The sequence below is a fragment of the Equus asinus genome, chromosome 5 (assembly GCF_041296235.1).
Source record: "Equus asinus isolate D_3611 breed Donkey chromosome 5, EquAss-T2T_v2, whole genome shotgun sequence".
Classification (NCBI taxonomy): domain Eukaryota; kingdom Metazoa; phylum Chordata; class Mammalia; order Perissodactyla; family Equidae; genus Equus; species Equus asinus.
The window spans coordinates 92,707,608-92,724,635 of NC_091794.1; the positions used below are offsets into that span (position 1 = coordinate 92,707,608).

General features: G+C 38.3%; 1 protein-coding gene and 1 long non-coding RNA gene across 12 annotated transcripts in view; one reads left to right on the top strand and one right to left on the bottom strand.

Annotated features, from left to right (window-relative positions):
• The window catches only part of PHACTR4 (phosphatase and actin regulator 4), a 94,175-nt gene that overhangs the window by 37,223 nt on the left and 39,924 nt on the right, over positions 1-17,028 (bottom strand). Inside the window, exon 1 of one of the 10 annotated variants that reach the window (XM_014853626.3) lies at positions 6,153-6,431. The exons of 8 other annotated variants lie outside the window; for them this stretch is intronic. In XM_014853626.3, coding sequence (XP_014709112.1) covers positions 6,153-6,198 — 46 coding nt within the window. In that variant the 5' untranslated portion in view covers positions 6,199-6,431. Of the gene's footprint in view, positions 1-6,152; positions 6,432-17,028 lie in introns of those variants that run through there. One more of the 10 variants, XM_014853628.3, reaches the window with a different exon arrangement.
• The window catches only part of LOC139045338 (uncharacterized), a 76,060-nt gene continuing 65,613 nt past the window's right edge, over positions 6,582-17,028 (top strand). For both annotated transcript variants that reach the window (XR_011503518.1, XR_011503517.1), the window contains exon 1: positions 6,582-6,703. This is a non-coding gene — a long non-coding RNA (uncharacterized lncRNA). The remainder of the gene's footprint in view (positions 6,704-17,028) is intronic.

A 17,028-nucleotide genomic window follows, 5' to 3' on the forward strand; every position in this document is an offset into this window, starting at 1 on the left:
TTTCCATGAGTGCCAAAACAAGGTAGTTTCCGTCCTTGTTTCCCTTTGTTTGCCAGAAAACAGGGTGTAGGACGCTGGCTATAGTTTTACAATTGTGTGTTCCAGAGAAAACACCTTTTTCTTTGAGTCATGCAGCTGCAGGCCACTAGGAAAGCACGTCACAGAGCTGGAGGTCTTGGTGTTTTTTGGAGGGAGCGGAGTTTGGGAGAGGAAGATAAGTAACCAAATTACAGTTTGGAGTTTCTGGTTTGAGTGGTACCCTGAAACTATGCCCTGATTTTTGAACTCCTTACTTCCTCATTCAAGTTGTAGCACCTCAAATTTCATAGGCTTGTTTCTTATATCATGTATTATGCAGAGTTCTAGTAGTTTCTTTCTTTTTCCTGGTCAACATTTAATTCAAGTTCTTTAGTTCAAGTTTAGTTGTTTCAGATGAATTTCTGGAGTGATTTTTAAATAAATGTATAGTATTATTAAAAGATTACTTAGCATTTTTCATCTTTCAGAAAAAGTACTCATCAACTATTTGCTGTAGATACACATTATACCTACATTACTTGCTAGAGATAAGGGATAAAACAGGGTTTAACAATAAGCCCCAGGTCAAAGACAGAGTTTATTTTAGAATCCAATTTACAACCAACTCTTAATCATCCATGTTGGAAAGCAACATAAGACAGACAATAGGAGTCAATAGAAAACTTAGTTTTCAACACAGCCTTCACTGCTCTCTCCCCTTCACTAGGTTTGGTAATAAGCAACAAAATTATTGGGTCTTTCTTAGTTCTAATTTTATTTCTTATATCTTATTGGGTTTTAAAAAATGTTTAGATTTAAAGTGTATAAAGTTCTCCCATTTTACCCATAAAATTTTTATAATAATCAGTTATTTGCCCAAAAATTAAAATCCATCGTTTTGTATAACAAGATACACACTCCATTATCAAGAGGTGACAATTTTTTTTAAGTTTAAGGTGTACAGCATAACGACTTGACTTACATATCCTGTGACCAATCATCTTTATAACCTAATGGCTCTCTGCATCCTTTATGCCCATCTAGCTTGAAACAGATCTTGCTTGTATACAAGGATTCTAACAGCATCAGAACTTCATAAATGGAGAACATTAATTTATGGTACTTACACTATTGTACTTACTCATTTTTGCCTTCCAAAGGAGGATTATTACGGGATTTAAAGAACTGTTTTAGAACTGCAACAAAATTACAGAAAGCAAAACTTGCCACTAATGAACAAAGCAGGCTTTGTCTAGAGCAGGCCCATAATTTCCCTTGGAAATATTGCATAGTTCTGACCTTTGGGAAATAGAAAGAATTGGGCAAAGCACTTAAGAAGATAGAGAGAAGTTTGTCTACTTCCTTCTAAGAAGAGAGAGGTTTGTCTCTACGTGCAGATACAAGTGAGGTCTGAGCTTCTAACTTTGGGAAAATATAGTTTTCTGACCATGACTACATCAACAAGTGATGCTGCTTTACCCTTGGAAACTTGATGTGTACACTTTTTTGACAAAAACTTCAAGTTGAGAGTAAGTTTTTATAGTGAGGTACCAGAATATAATATATTCTCTCATGGGGAAAAAACCTTGAACTCTTCCAAGTATACCTTCAAGTAGAAAGAGAGGATACACTGTTGTGACAACAGGCTATTCAGAAAATCCACTGGAGCAGAGAGAGGGGACAATAATTTTTGAAAAGGGGAGTATTCTGCATTCAATAACAACCGAAAATCTTGGCCCACGACAGACCCCTATATCGTTACTTCCTCCTGATTCCTGGATTACATGTAAGAAAGTATGCCTTCCTTCTTTCTCTGAAGAAAGCATTTGTTGTGAGACCTAGACAGGTTTGAGAAATGTCTCTGATAATTCTGATGACCAAATAATGCCATGTGCTTTTCCTCAAAGTCCCATGAAGTAATTTATTTTTAATTAACCCATCTATTACTTATTCCTGTGTTAATACCATCATATAGCTACAATAAATTTTATTCATCTAGTAGTCTCCTTACTGATTTTGCCTCCAAATGATGATTTATTTCTAAATCGCCTTTCCCAAAACCACTCCCATTATCACGTGCATGAATGAGAACCCATAACTACAAATTTCAGAGCAAAATGAATCAAATGGTGATGGAAAAGGAATGTAAGAAAGAGGAAATACGACAATACAGTATCTTTTAAAGCAATATATGGCTATGCAAAGGAAAAGTGGATAAAAAGAGGCTAATTAGTGAATGAAAGGTATATGAAGGGGCAAAAAAGAAAAGAAAAAGCTAGAGTTGGAGAACAGAAAAGCAGAGAGAAGGAAAGTTCCACACTAAATGGCTGGGTGGAGTTTATTAAAATTCTTTGGTCTCATGCCTAATTTAAGGACACGCACTAATTAGCTGGTTGTTTTACTATGACACATAGTACAGGATTCTAGTGAACACAGGAACAGCTTTCATGTTGATCAAGAACTACAAAGTATTATTTGAAAGTTTTATCTGAGTAAACCTACAGGCCTCTCCTACAGACACATTTCACTTAAGGATAAGTTTTTTTAATATTAACTCCTGAGGATAATTGCTTATTTCCTTGAATGGACACCACAGCATAAATTCCTACTCTGCACTCAAATATTCGATTAGTTTACCAGTTGTTAGAAAGATCCTCTGGTAAAAACAATAGTTAGATACTGACACATCTCATAAATTTGCATATGTGTTCACGCAAAGGTTATTTATTTGAAAGCAGACTCTTCTTGGTTAACAGCTGTGGACTTCCATCACAAGCCAAGGGAGTCAAAAACCTTAAAAAAAGAAATACAGTGGCCCTCTGTATCCGCAATTCAACCAACTATGGATCGACAGGCTTAAGGTGGTTGTGTCTGCATTTTTTTCTCGTCATTATTCTCTAAACAATACAGTATAACAACTACTTATATAGCATTTACATTTTATTAGGTATTACAAGTAATGTAGAGACAATTTAAAGTATCTAAGACGACATCCCTTCGTTATGTGCAAACACTACACCATTTTATACAGGGACTTGAGCATCCACAGATTTTGGTATCTGCTGAGGTCCTGGGATCAATCCCCTGGGAATACCAAAGGAGAACTGTATGTCTTTTTTTAAACAAATTTATAAATATTATGGATTTTTTCCTTTTAATATTTTAAATTTTCAACTAGAAAGTAAACTTCTTAAGGGCACAGACAGAATTATATCCATACAGGGTCTGCCAGGATATTCACAGTGCCTTGAAAAGAATAAGAAATCAATTCAATATATTCACTCATTCATTTTGTACCACTTGGCTTGCCAAACCTAGTACCATTAATTTTAAAGATTTTATTTTTCCTTTTTCTCCCCAAAGCCCCCCGATACACAGTTGTATATTTTTAGTTGTGGGTCCTTCTAGTTGTGGCATGTGGGATGCCGCCTGAGCGTGGCTTGATGAGTGGTGCTAGGTCCGCGCCCAGGATCTGAACTGGTGAAACCCTGGGCCGCTGAAGCAGAGCGCGCAAACTTAACCACTTGGCCACAGGGCCAGCCCCTACCATCAATTTTAAAGCTCAAAACTAACCACTATACTACAGGTTTAGAACTGTAAACAAATGATATGTCTTATTTTACTTCATACATTTATCCTTCCAAACAATCTGGTAAGACATTCTAGATACCTACTCATTGAAATGCTTTTTAAATGTCATTAAGAAACTTATGTCTGGGGCTGGACCCGTGGCCGAGTGGTTAAGTTTGCGCACTCGGCTGCAGGAGGCCCAGGGTTTCGTTAGTTCGAATCCTGGGCGCGGACATGGCACTGCTCATCAAACCACGCTGAGGCAGTGTCCCACATGCCACAACTAGAAGGACCCACAACGAAGAACATACAACTATGTACTGGCGGGCTTTGGGGAGAAAAAGGAAAAAAAAAAAAAACAACTTATGTCTGGTAAAAGCCTTTAAAGTAACGGTATTAGTCCTCAAAGTTGTCAACGTTAAGCCTTCATGACCTGATCCTGATTTGCTCAAAGAGAATACGTCCTGAATTATAAATAACATAATGGAGTTTGTCCATTAAAATAGCTGATAGTAACGTATGAATTATCTAGGTAATAGGAACTAAAACCCAAAAATTAAATCCAGAGAGAACATAACAATCTTAGTTAGGCACCTAAGTGACTTCTCTTTCTTTTTTCATAGGTTTATTATTAGGGTAACTAGTAGGCAGAATAACTGATGAGTTTGATTCTCACTTCTTTTTTAGAAGTATAAAAAACATCATTAAACTTTATCTACTAAGATGAAATTTTTTGTATAGTCTACAGATGTTAGATGTTCTTCATAAATATTACCACCGATCAGTAAATTGTACCTGCTTATCCATTTCTTGCTTTTCAAGTAGCCTTCATTCTGATCTCATAGAGAAATGCCTAGCATGATTTACATCCTTATTATACTTGTTAACAAATAACTACTCTTTGGAGGAGAAACCACAGGAGAATTTAGTGGCCCAAAGGAGAATTTACCAAATTCAGGAGTGGTTACCTCTGGGAGTAAAGCAGCAGAATATCATCAGAAGGGAATGTGGGCATAGAGAGAGGGTTGGGGTGGGATATATCTGGTTTTCTTGGGGGGAAGATTAGCCATGAGCTAACATCTGCCAATCCTCCTCATTTTTGCTAAGACTGGCCCTGAGCTAACATCCGTGCCCCTCTTTCTCCATTTGATACGTGGGACGCCTGCTACAGCACGGCTTGCCAAGTGGTGCATAGGTCTGTACCCGGGGTTCCGAACTGGTGAACTGGGCTGCTAAAGCGGAATGTGTGAAAACTTAACTGCTGTGCCACTGGGCTGGCCCCAGGATATATCTGTTTTTAATTTCATTTCTTAAGCTGGGTAGTGGCCCCAGAGAGTCCTTAATATTTTTCTCTATAACTTTTTCTATTTAGAAAGCATTTCATTAAAAAACAGTGAGTTACTGAATTGATATGGACCTAGCACTGGTGATCAAGGTAAAGTGAGTAAAGTCCTGACTTCAGACCTAAAAATCTGCTGCTGAATGACTCACTTTGAACTCCTGTGCCTCACTTTCAGTAAAACATGAAAAATACTTGGTAAGAATTTCATTTGAGAAGTTCTCAGGGGAAAACATACTTTTAGAAACTAAATCATATTAAATCATGAGAGACAGCTGGGAGTGTTACCTATGTTCCCAGGCTTTTATACTTCTTTTAAAAAAGTCACCAACATTTTTCATTTCTGGAAAAAAAGCAGCCTAGGACTGAACATGTTTTCTGCTGCTTCATAAATCAAAGAGAAGGTACAAACCTTCTTTATTTTTAATAGTATCATGTCAAGAAATGATTCACAGGCTTTCCCCCACTTTACTCATATTTAGCAACCCTTTAATGAACATCCACTTAAAACAATTTTTCCCACCTTTCCATCTTCATCATATACAAAACCCCACAAGGTCGGGGAAAGCGAGTCTTCAGTGACAATGGACTTCCATTTCACTTACAAGCTCTGAAACCCTAAGCTACACTTAGAGTTACCAGCTTGGTCTTCAGCTATCTCTGAGACAATAACACTTCAAACGTAGCGTATGGACTCCAGAAGTATTTATACCAAACTGTGGCTTTAAGAGAAACGGAAACAACAGTACAATGGAAGAAGCTTGAGACTTATCTGGAAAATGTACAACTGAGTCTAAAAAATTAAGTCAAATCTTAAAAATGGTCCTGTTTATAGAAGTCAACAGTACTAGTTCTATACGACATATATATATTAACTGCCCAAGTCCTGCAAAACACTATTAAAACACCACTGAATTCTAAATATGACCTCCCGTAGCACGCACTTATCTTCGGCAATGGCAAGAAATTAACAGATAGTTTCCTAGCACTATTATACAAGAAAAACTCCAAAGGAATCAAGTAAAACAAAACTATGAGTAGTAAATTAACATAACTGAATGAAAGATAACTTAGATGTTTTCATTCATTCTTCACAAAGGTATACACCTCCCAAAGTTATAAACATCAAAATCCTCATGTTCAAATTATTGTAAAATATTCGCCTTCACCTGTAGATCTGCCTTGCCCCTGTCAAGATTTTGTTTCTTTGCCTTCTATTACTCACCAACTGCATCTGGATTTACCGGTCTGGAGACGTCAGCTTGCCCCATGATTATATTGTCTGATGTGTCTCACAACAAGAAACTGTCCTGGACCAAACAAAATTTTCTTAAAAGATAAATCCACATAAGGAGGGAACCCGCACTCCTCTCTCGGTGGCACTGCCAAACATCAGGAAATGGCATGAGGTCAGGCAATCTACTCGACTTTCTGTTTCCCTGTATCCCGGCCTGGGGACTTGTGGTTCTTACAAATATGTCTTCACGCTGGCTCTCTTCACATAGGAATGCCTGTCATTCCAGAGTGCACACTGTGAAGAGCTGAAATGCAGGAAGGGGAGGAGACTGCCAACCACATTCTAGCTGCTGAGAGGCACAGCCCTAAGAGTCCACACCCACTTTTCCTGACAGGGAGCTTGGTTCAACTTTCCAGACTCAGAGCCACAGAAGAAACGGAGCCTGCTCAAGAGTCTACCAAAGAACTTAGAAATGTAACCACACAAAAAACATCAGGGCTCTGCGGAGCAGGCTAATAGGAGCAGAAGTCCACTCAAAGGTATGTTTTAGACACAGGCTTGCCTCAAAAGTATCAGACTGTTCTGGCATTTCACTGCTTGCTCTAAATTGTGTTTCCTACCTGTGACTGGCGCACGCAAAGCAGGATGAAATCTATGTACTGGGAATTAATAACATTAGGAACAACATTTTAGGACTGAATATACTTTTTCTAAAAATAGAAAATTTTCTGAAATTTTTACTTACTAAAATAGTAAACTTGAAATAAATATTTGGAAGGTATTATACAATATTTCTCTTTCTGTTGAAGCTTAATAACCACCATATGATCTTGGGGAATACAAAATTATAGGGAGTAGCCCTACATGCTGGGTATAATACACATGGAAATATTAGCTAACCACATGCAGCTTGTATACTAATTTTTCTTTTTTATTGAGACATAACTACTTCACATATAGCCAAACACATAAATTTAAGGATACAGCTTGAACAACTTTTATTTAATACATACCTGTGTATGCAAACACGATATTTTCTAAATGTAAAAAAGCCACACTTAACACAAACTTACCACAGTGTCCAGCCACATACTCTGGATTATTTAACTAACACCTGAAGGTAAAATGGGGAACTAACATTTTTTTTTTTTTTTTGGTGAGGAAGATTGGCCCTGAGCTAACATCTGTGCCCATCTTCCTCTATTTTGTATATGGGATGGCGCCACAGCATGGCCTGATGAGTGGTGTGTAGGTCCATGCCTGGGATCCGAACCCACAAAATCTGGGCCGCCAAAGCGGAGAGCATGAACTTAACCACTGTGCCACTGGGCCAACCTCAGGAACTAACAATTCTGAGCACTCTAGTAAGGAGTTTTACACACCAGTTATTTCATTTAATCATCACCACAACCAACTATGCATTGTGAAGGATATGCATATTATTTACCCTATTATTAGATAAGACAACTAAGGCCAGTGAGGTCAAATCCTGTGTCTTATATCACCAAGTCTGTAAGTACCAAAGCCCTAATAGTCCTTCAACAAATGACAGCTACCAAAAAAACCACCAGAACTTTCAGTGTCAATCTTTGTTCTCCAAACTGAGATCACAGAAAGATTTTTAGTATCTGGACTTTCCCTCTGTCTCTCCTGAGCACCTTCTCCTTTTTCCCCATTATCTGTTTTTGATATAGAAAAAAAAAGTGGTAAAGGTAACAAGAAAATGACAACGCTAAAGTGTCAGTAAGAAAAAAAAAGTGTAGAAATACTCAGGCAACATTTAACTGTTAATACTGGCAGCAGTCAGAAAAACACTATGATGTTGACCATTAAAATATGAAAGAGAGTAAAAGGGAAAATTCATTGAAAGAATAAGCCAATGTAAGAATGTCCAACACCTTCAAACCCTGGCATTTATATTTATTAGCCTAAAAGCAGAATACGTGTGATGGCAGTTTCCACTACTGTAAAATGGAGAGGCAAAAGGTGGCAAATGCATGGCCTAGCACCTAGTAGGTGCGCAACATATTGTAGTTATCATCATGATCACCATGATCATCATGGAGATAACACAGAGTATTGCTTAAGAGGATGAGCTTTGCAGGCAACTGAAATTTTAATTGCAGATCTATCACTAGGTGTTAATAGGCAAGTTACTTCACCTCTCTGAGCCTTGGTTTTCTAATTTGTACAATGGGCACAACAATGCTTACCAGTACACAGCACTTGTAAGAATTAAATGACATGAACGTAAATGAAGACCTTTGCATTCCTTGGCACATAGAAAGCTCTCAATAAACGCAAGCAACACTTAATGACAGTTGTTATAGTAAAAAAATGAGTCAAGAAAGGAGAGGCCAGGTCAGGAGCAGCCGGACAATAGTACATGGCAAAAAACTCAGTCATTACAAAGAGGTGAGTCAGAAACGGAAGAGGATGACATTTCTCTATCATGAATCCAGAGAGTAAATTGGAAGAAGCAGGCCAAGGAGGAAGTCTGTACACAATCAGGTTGGTGTACAGAAACATCAAGGAGACAGAAGACCGCAGACAAAAGTATTACTGTGCATAAGTTTAAACGAGGCACATTAAACACACACACGGCCCAGAAACAGTACCGCAGAATCTAGCTTATGACGACAGGACCATTCCAGAGTAGAACAAATATGGTTCCTAGGATAGCTGCTGTTTACCATCCACCAAATGGCCCATCGTGGCTTGGCGTACTGCTGATTCTAGGGGACTGTGAAGGTGGCAATAAAACTTAAAGGTAAAGGAATGACAGGATTCTAGGGATCATCTGGCTCAATCTCCTACTCCCAGAAAAAGGAAACTGAGGGTCAAAGAGGTTAAATGCCTTGCTTAGGGCCAGGACTAAACCCCAAGTCTCTTGATTCTAACTCCAGGACTCACTTTGGCTCTTGTATAAATGCTCAAGGAAATATTTATTTTGTAACAATAACGTATTCATTTCCCAAGGAAATCCATTCTCTACAACAACAAATCTCTCAGAAATGCTAATTCTGTTGCCTATGTTCCAAGCCAATACGTTTCCTGACCAGCATGTTTCAGTTTCATTCTAACAATCAGTATTTACTTTATGCCAACCGGTAACCTGACAAGCAGAGAGAGCGGAAGATACTGGCCCATTTATGCCTTTAAAATTTAAGAGTCAGAGCCTTGAGTTAATTCTAGTTTACTATGCATTTTATTTTAGAAACGCAAGGGGAAGTCTCACTTTAACTTTATAAGAAGTAGACAACTATCTCTTAACTGTCACCTAATAAAAGATACTCTTTGTACAGTACTTTTCCTTCATAGCTTACTGCCTCAAGGAATGGGGGAAGTAACAGATTAAAATTTGTGAATCCCTTCCTATTTTATTTAGGGAAAGAGCAAGCAAGGCCTTATAAAAATAAAGTTTAATTAATAGGCAAAGGAATCTAAGCCACAGCTTAGATTCAGACAGCACTTGAAGCCCTCTAACCAGGGCCTTGTTTCATCAAAGAAATGTTTCTAAACACTGCATGTAATCTACAAAGAGCTGAGCATTCAAAACCTTTAGTGATATTTACAATTCCAAAACTTTTTGCTGGCAAGCATATCATACCATACACTAACATGAGAACATGCTTTATATTTTCAATAAACAGTTTACAAGATCAATCACGAGAGTATAATGTTTTCATTTAAATGTACTTTTATGCCTTATGCCAAAGTATAATATAAACTGGATTACCTAGGAGAGTAAGCTCCTGGCTCTTTTAATTACACCTCCCTCAGCTTAATTCAGCATACTACTTTCTTATGGCCTGAGATATCTCAAGGAGGTGAACCCTAGTGAGAGGTTAGGAAGAAAGTCACTTTCCTCTAGGAAATGTTGACCAAATGAAATTATTAATAGGTCACATAAATATACATTCAAGTAAAAGCCTAATTTTCAACTCCGGTTATATAATTGGGGGAGGGAGAGGCTTCCTATTCTTTATCCCATGATCTCTGATCTACGCTAGCCGGATCTGAATAGTTACAGGAGATAACATCCTACAACTAATAACCTGTGCCTCAAACTCCATGTGGAAATTAGAAAGCCTTGCTAGTCACTTGTAAACTCTTCATTGTCTAACCTATTTATACAAACTGTTCCCTTGGCCTAGAATTTCTTTCTCAGATACATCTAGGGAACTCCTACTCATCCTTCAAAAACTGGCTCAAGGGGCCAGCCCCATGGCCGAATGGTTAAGTCTGCATGCTCCGCTTCAGTGGCCCAGGGTTTCACCAGTTCAAATCCTGGGCGCGGACATGGCACCGTTCATCAGGCCATGATGAGGTGGTGTCCCACATGCCACAACTAGAAGGACCCACAACTAAAAGTACACACCTACGTACTGGGGGGCTTTGGGGAGAAAAAGGAAAAATTTAAAAATCTTAAAAAAAAAATCTTTCTTAAAAAAACTGGCTCAACTGTTGCTTCCACTATTAGCAGCCTTTCCTTAGTCACTCAAGCAGAATTCCAATAAAGACTTACTGATCACTGATCATGTGCCCAGCAGTGTGTTGGTACTAAAAACAAGCTTTTGCCCTTAAGGTGCTTATAGTTCAAGTAAATAGGATCTACAATAGAGGACGATGAGCATTTGGGTACCACACAAACACATATTGGTGAGGGGGGGTTGTCTAGCTTTGTCCTAAAATATCAGAGAAAATCTCTTGAAAAAAGTGACATCTAAAATCTGAAAGTCATAGAAAGGATGACAGAGCTAAGAAAAAGGTACAAGCATCAAGAGATAAGCTTGGAGAGGTAAAGAGCTGATCATGACTGATTGTGCTGGACATATCACCCTAAATTGCAACCATCTTCAGACTTCTCTAATAGGCTAGAAACTTCTTCTGGGCAGGGACCATGAGGTATTTATCCTTAAACCCTCAACTCTCGGCACAACTTCGCACACAGTGGACATGCAACAAGTATTTATTAACTTTGAGTACAAGGGAAGAAACAGCATTCTTCAATTTTAAGCTTTGCTCACAGAATCTAGTAACAAGACGCAATTAAGGCGAAAAGTGATACAGACGGAGGCTGGCAGAAACATAGACACCACGGACTATTTTGTCATTCCAAACAATTCCTGAGAATTGCTGTGAAACTTTTGCTTTTGTGAGAAAAAATGGCATGTTTGTGACGGTTTTTGAGAATTTACTGCTTTGCAAGTAGTACCAACTTTCAAAGGAGACTGATCTGGGGACCAGCCCCGTGGCACAGGGGTGAAGTGCGCACGTTCTGCTTTTCGGTGGCCCAGGGTTCACTGGTTCGGATCCCGGTTGCGGACATGGCACTACTTTGCAAAAGCCATGCTGTGGTAGGCATTCCATGTATAAAGTAGAGGAAGATGGGCATGGATGTTAGCTCGGGGCCAGTCTTCCTCAGCAAAAAGAGGAGGATTGGCAGTAGTTAGCTCAGAGCTAATCTTCCTCAAGAAAAAAAAAAAAAGAGAGAGACCAATCTGTCAGGTGAATGTTCACATAAAACCTCATATAATCACTACTGTTAGGATCGAGATCCTCAGCAGGAAGCATCTGTACTTCCTGTGAACTAGCCTGAAGAACAGGCTGAAAGAGACGGAGAAGGCTAAAGGTAAGGCAGGGCCACTAGTATCACCAGTTACTCATCCCATTTGCCCCAAATAAACCTGGTTTCTCGCTGTGGCTGGCTCACTGGACGTAAAAATCAAACACACCAGCCTTCTACTCTATACCAAATACTCTAACTCTTGTTCCCTGCCTACCCCCACTTCCAGAAGGCAGCACGGCTCACCAGGGAAGAAAGCAGAGGGTTTGGAATCACATATAACTAGGTAAAATTTCAGCTGTCCCATTTACTGACTAGGTTACTTAACTTATATGAGCCTCAGTTACCACATCCGTAAATAGGAGATAATTATTCATAGGGTTGTTGTGAAGATTAAATAAAAGAATCTCTAAAGAGTCTGACGACTGAAGGTGCTTAATCTATTTGACTCTCTTTCCCCAACTTAGATTCTTTATACAAATGACACCCTCCCCCCATGTTTAAATTTAAACACCATCGTTCTTTAGGAAAAACTGAGGCGATTCTGATATGCTTTTATGTCACAGCAGCCATTACTTCACGGCAGACATGAAGTAATGTATATGTTTACAAGCCTACAACATGTTGGACTATGTTTATGGGAGAAAGAAACAAATTATGCCAGCAGGACAGCTTTCCACTCCATGGAATGAAAGACCTCAGGATAGGAAACTGGCATTACAGAGATTCTTTTTTGCTTCCACTTGAAGTTTTTGTTTTAAAGACAATAAGTTCTCAAGGATGCCCTAGGGGTCAAGAGATGCTTCTAGAACTGAAGAGGAAAGTTATAAGAAATTATAGTAAACAGGAAAGTTTCAATTAAGAAAGATGAAAGAATTTTTCTCTGGTTGGGTTAGGATTTGCGGAGTTCCTTAAGAGTACATTAGAGTCAGTGGGAAAGGTGGGCCCGGATAAAAGTGAGAGTTAGCTGAATGGAGATGAGAGGATGTGGAAAAAAATAACTGAGCAAAAAAGATTCATAGGTTGTGGAGATGAGGGAAAAAGGGAGGTGAGAGGAGGATATAAATGACATTGATGGAACTTTAAACCACTATGTGACACTGGCAGTTGAATCAGATTATTGCCAAGTTCCCTCCCAGTTCTGAAATTCTGCAGCACAGACAAACCAAGGATTTAAACAATTCAATGTTCTGGTCAAATAATGGCTCAAAGAAACATTTTATTATCAAAAAGAGCAGTGGCCATGGTGCGCTTTATATAACTAATCTAACTCAAGGCTTGCCATGTGATGCAAAATAGATGTTTAATGAATTGGATTATTATTATTGGGAAACCAGAAGCCTCATTTATTCACTCCACAAATATTTCCTAAGCACCTCTAAAGCATCAGGTATTGTTCCAGGTGTTGGGGACACAGTACTGAATACAATGGGGGAAAAATTCATGCCTCTTTCTAGTATGTTACACGGTGATAAGCGCTAGAGAGTAAAATTATTCAGGAAAGGGAAAGAGGGTGGGCTGAGAGAGAGTGCTAAACTATACACTATGTGAGCAGACTATGCAAACTACGTAAACTTCCCTCCTTGGGAAGATGACATATAAAGACCTAAAGTAAATTTAACTCCTCAATTAACTCTCTCTGTCATTCCTAATACTATAGTTCCTTCAGTTCTAACAGAAGCAAAGTAAAGGTGAGATTTCCAAATGTGCTAAAAATAAATATTAGTTACAGTATATTTTAGTGACTGGTCACTGAAGTAATGGTTATCGAATGTGCTGCTCAGTTCTCAAATATCCAAAGATGCGCTCTCAAATACTGTAGTCACTAGCTACCGATGGTTATTTATATTTATATTAATATTTAATGTTTATATGCAATTCAGTTTCTCAGCTGTGCTAGCCACATTTCAGGTACTCAACAGGCACACAGGGCTACTACCCCGGACAGTATAGACACAGAACATTTCCATCAGTGCAGAAAGTCCCATTGGACACGCTGAACCTAAAGGACTTTCAAAGCACCCTTCGGAATCTTCCAGCAATAACAAACAGGGGAAACATAACTCCATGTTTCATCAGCATGTGGTGTCTATTTTCCATGGCACCAAGAACTAAACACCAACTCCTAAAGGCGGTATACACAGTATACTCTGAAGGAACCTTGACAGTTAAAAAAAAAAAATGCTTCCTTTTATTCAGTACAAACTACTGAGCTATTTATACTCTTTCTTTAGCAACTGAATTACTACTTCTTTTTCTAGTAACACTGTTAAGTCTTTGACTATTAATAACAATTCAAAGCCTAAGGAAGAAGAATGGTTTTATTTCCATTTAAAGACCTAGTGAGAATTATATCCATTTGTTATCAATCGAAAATAAACAACCTCCATCTTACTAACCACCCACTTAATATTTCTTCTACTCCAAACAGTACTTTTCCATGAGCTGAAGGTAGATTTTATGTAGTTACAGTGAAAGTGATTGAGGAGTCTTACTCTTAAAGAAAAACGTACATAATAAAACCACATGATGTTCATAAGAGTTCCAACTAGCCTCTATTAAAGAACTAGAAGGTATCAATGATGTATAAAAACTAACCAGTCAGAAATCAAGAAGCTGCCCATCACAGGATTTTGAAACATGTGAAATGTTCCCCAGTAAAGTGGCATTCATTGCTAGTGACTCAGAGAGATGACTATTAGCTTCTGCCACTTCCCTACTTGCTTCTCTCTCTTTCATAACTCTTTAACTCATCTGGCCCTCAATTTCACTTTGAGTGAGAAAGAAATCTAAATATTATCCACACTCAGCCACAAATCCAGTGCGAATACAATATATGTCTGATGATAGCTATAATGTTTGTAAAAGTTATTCAGAAATTTCTAACAAGGAATTTCCTTAAACATTCTTTGCCAGTATATGTATGGGAGAGCACGTATAGCCTTCATCTTCTACTAAATAAAAATTCTGAGTAATGAACACCTGGTTACATTATGAGTCAACAGTAATTCCCGCCAAAAAAAAAAAAAAAGGATGACTATGTAAATGGTGTTTCTATCAAACTTGCTCCAGTCAGTGATTCAAATGCACTTTATTCTTTGTTTTCCATGTATGGGAAAAGAAACAACAACATAAAGGGCTGAAATGATTCTTCTGGGATGTATTCACTTGGGGCAAAAAGTCTTCTGTATCTTTTTTTTTTTTTGAGGAAGATTAGCCCTAAGCTAATACCCACCACCAATCTTCCTCTTTTTGCTGAGGAAGACTGGCCCTGAGCTAACAACTGTGCCCATCTTCCTCTAGTTTACATGCGGGATGCCGCCACAGCATGGCTTGATAAGCGGTGCGGAGGTCTGCACTCAGGATCCAAACCAGTGAACCTGGGCCGCTGAAATGGAGCACTCGAACTTAACCACTACACCACTGGGCCAGCCCCATCTTCTGTATCTTTAAACAAGTTTATAAATCTTCCCAGTCTGACAGAATGTTTGTGGAACCCAGCTTTCAAATTTGATATCCTCCTATATGTGTTTGAGGCAGTAATAATTTCTCCTTACCTGCCTCCAGCTTTGTCTCTTTCTAATCTATTCTCAACAGTGGTGCCACGGTGATCTTTATAACAACACAAATTTAATAGTGTTCCTCAAAGCTTACAAAAAATCCTTCAAGACCTGAGGCAATGCCTATCTTTCTATCTAGCCGCTTCTCTTGCCACTCTCCCATACCTGTTCGTCTTTAGTCCTATCGAACCACTTGGAGCTCCTAAACTATGACGTATTCTCCCAGGTCTGTCTACCCTTACATTCGCCATTCTAGCTGCCTGAATGCCCTCTCTCTCTCCACGTTCCCTACTCTGGTTAACTCCTGCTCCTTCAAAATTCAGTTTATGTGTCACTTCCTTTGGGAAGCCTTCCTTGAACATCTTCCTTTCTACACTTAAGACTGAGTTAGGCACCCCTCTTCTGTGCTCCAAAGTCACCTTAAATATACTTCCATTTATAGGGGTACATATCACTTTTATTGTAATTATCTATTTACTTACTGTCTCTCCTACATTCTTTGAAAACAGAATATCCTCAGCAATTAATATACTGCTCAGCACACAGTAGCCATTCAATAAATATTTGGAAAAAATGGAGAGAGGCAAAAGGAGAATAGGATTTTTCACTAGTTTAGCTTCTGTGTGTCCCTCTCAGGTCATGGTGTATTTATGTTGGGAAACATGCCAGGCCTGCAGGTAATGAACATATAATAAATCACTGAACAGTTTCATGACAAAAAGGAGAGAAAAAGACAGACATAACTGAAATTACTTTGCAAGTTATGGGTTACACGTTATTATAAACTCACTTCCATGGATGCTTACAGCAAACACAATCCTTTAATTATAGTTCCTTTTAGATTTATAAAAAAGTGCTTTAAAAAAATAGCTCTGCTTTTTTTGCTAGTTCTTAAGAGGGACCCTTACAAGGACTAAAGTAGCGTCACTAGTTTTTAATCACTCAAAGCTGATTTCTGGTCTCTGTCTGTTCTCCCCTTCATTCCTGTTTCCTGGTTTCTGATCATTTCACTAAATGGGGAAAGTTTACATCAGCAAAATCAGAACATAAAGAAGTAAAATAATACTAAATTCAAAATGATCTACTCTGTTACATATGAACATCTCTAACAAAAAATGTGATGAAAAAGTTAAAATTTAGAAAAAATAAACTCAGTTCAATTTCCCTTGTATTCCTTCTCCCCATTCTCTATGAATAATAATAGCTAACATTAATTGAGCATGTATTATAACGCCAGGGACTACTCTAAGCATTTTACATATATTAACTTGTCTAATTCCTACAACAAGCCTCTAAGAAGGATACTATTTATCATCCCCATTTCACGGATGAGGAACCTGACTCGCACACAGGGGTAAACTTCTTCAAGGAGCTCAGAGCTAGTAAACGGCAAAGGTTGGGCTCATACCTAAGTCACCTGGATGTGAACCTCCACTAACTACCACCCTATAGATCCAAATATACTTTGAATTCACACAATACTTCCCAGATGTTTAAACAAGGACATTTATTTTCAACCTTATAAAAACTCTAGGAAGTATTTACTTTTAATAAAAGTAAAATTCAGGCACAGAGCAGTTATGTGAATTGCCCCAAATGACAATGTTATAATAAAAAAACAAAAATTTCTTCTCCTAGCTCATCCCTGATATTTCCAGTATGACTACCAACAACAAGAATGATGTTTCTTATCTCAAAATAAATTCTAAAAGGAATTTCTTAGAAAATAAATGAA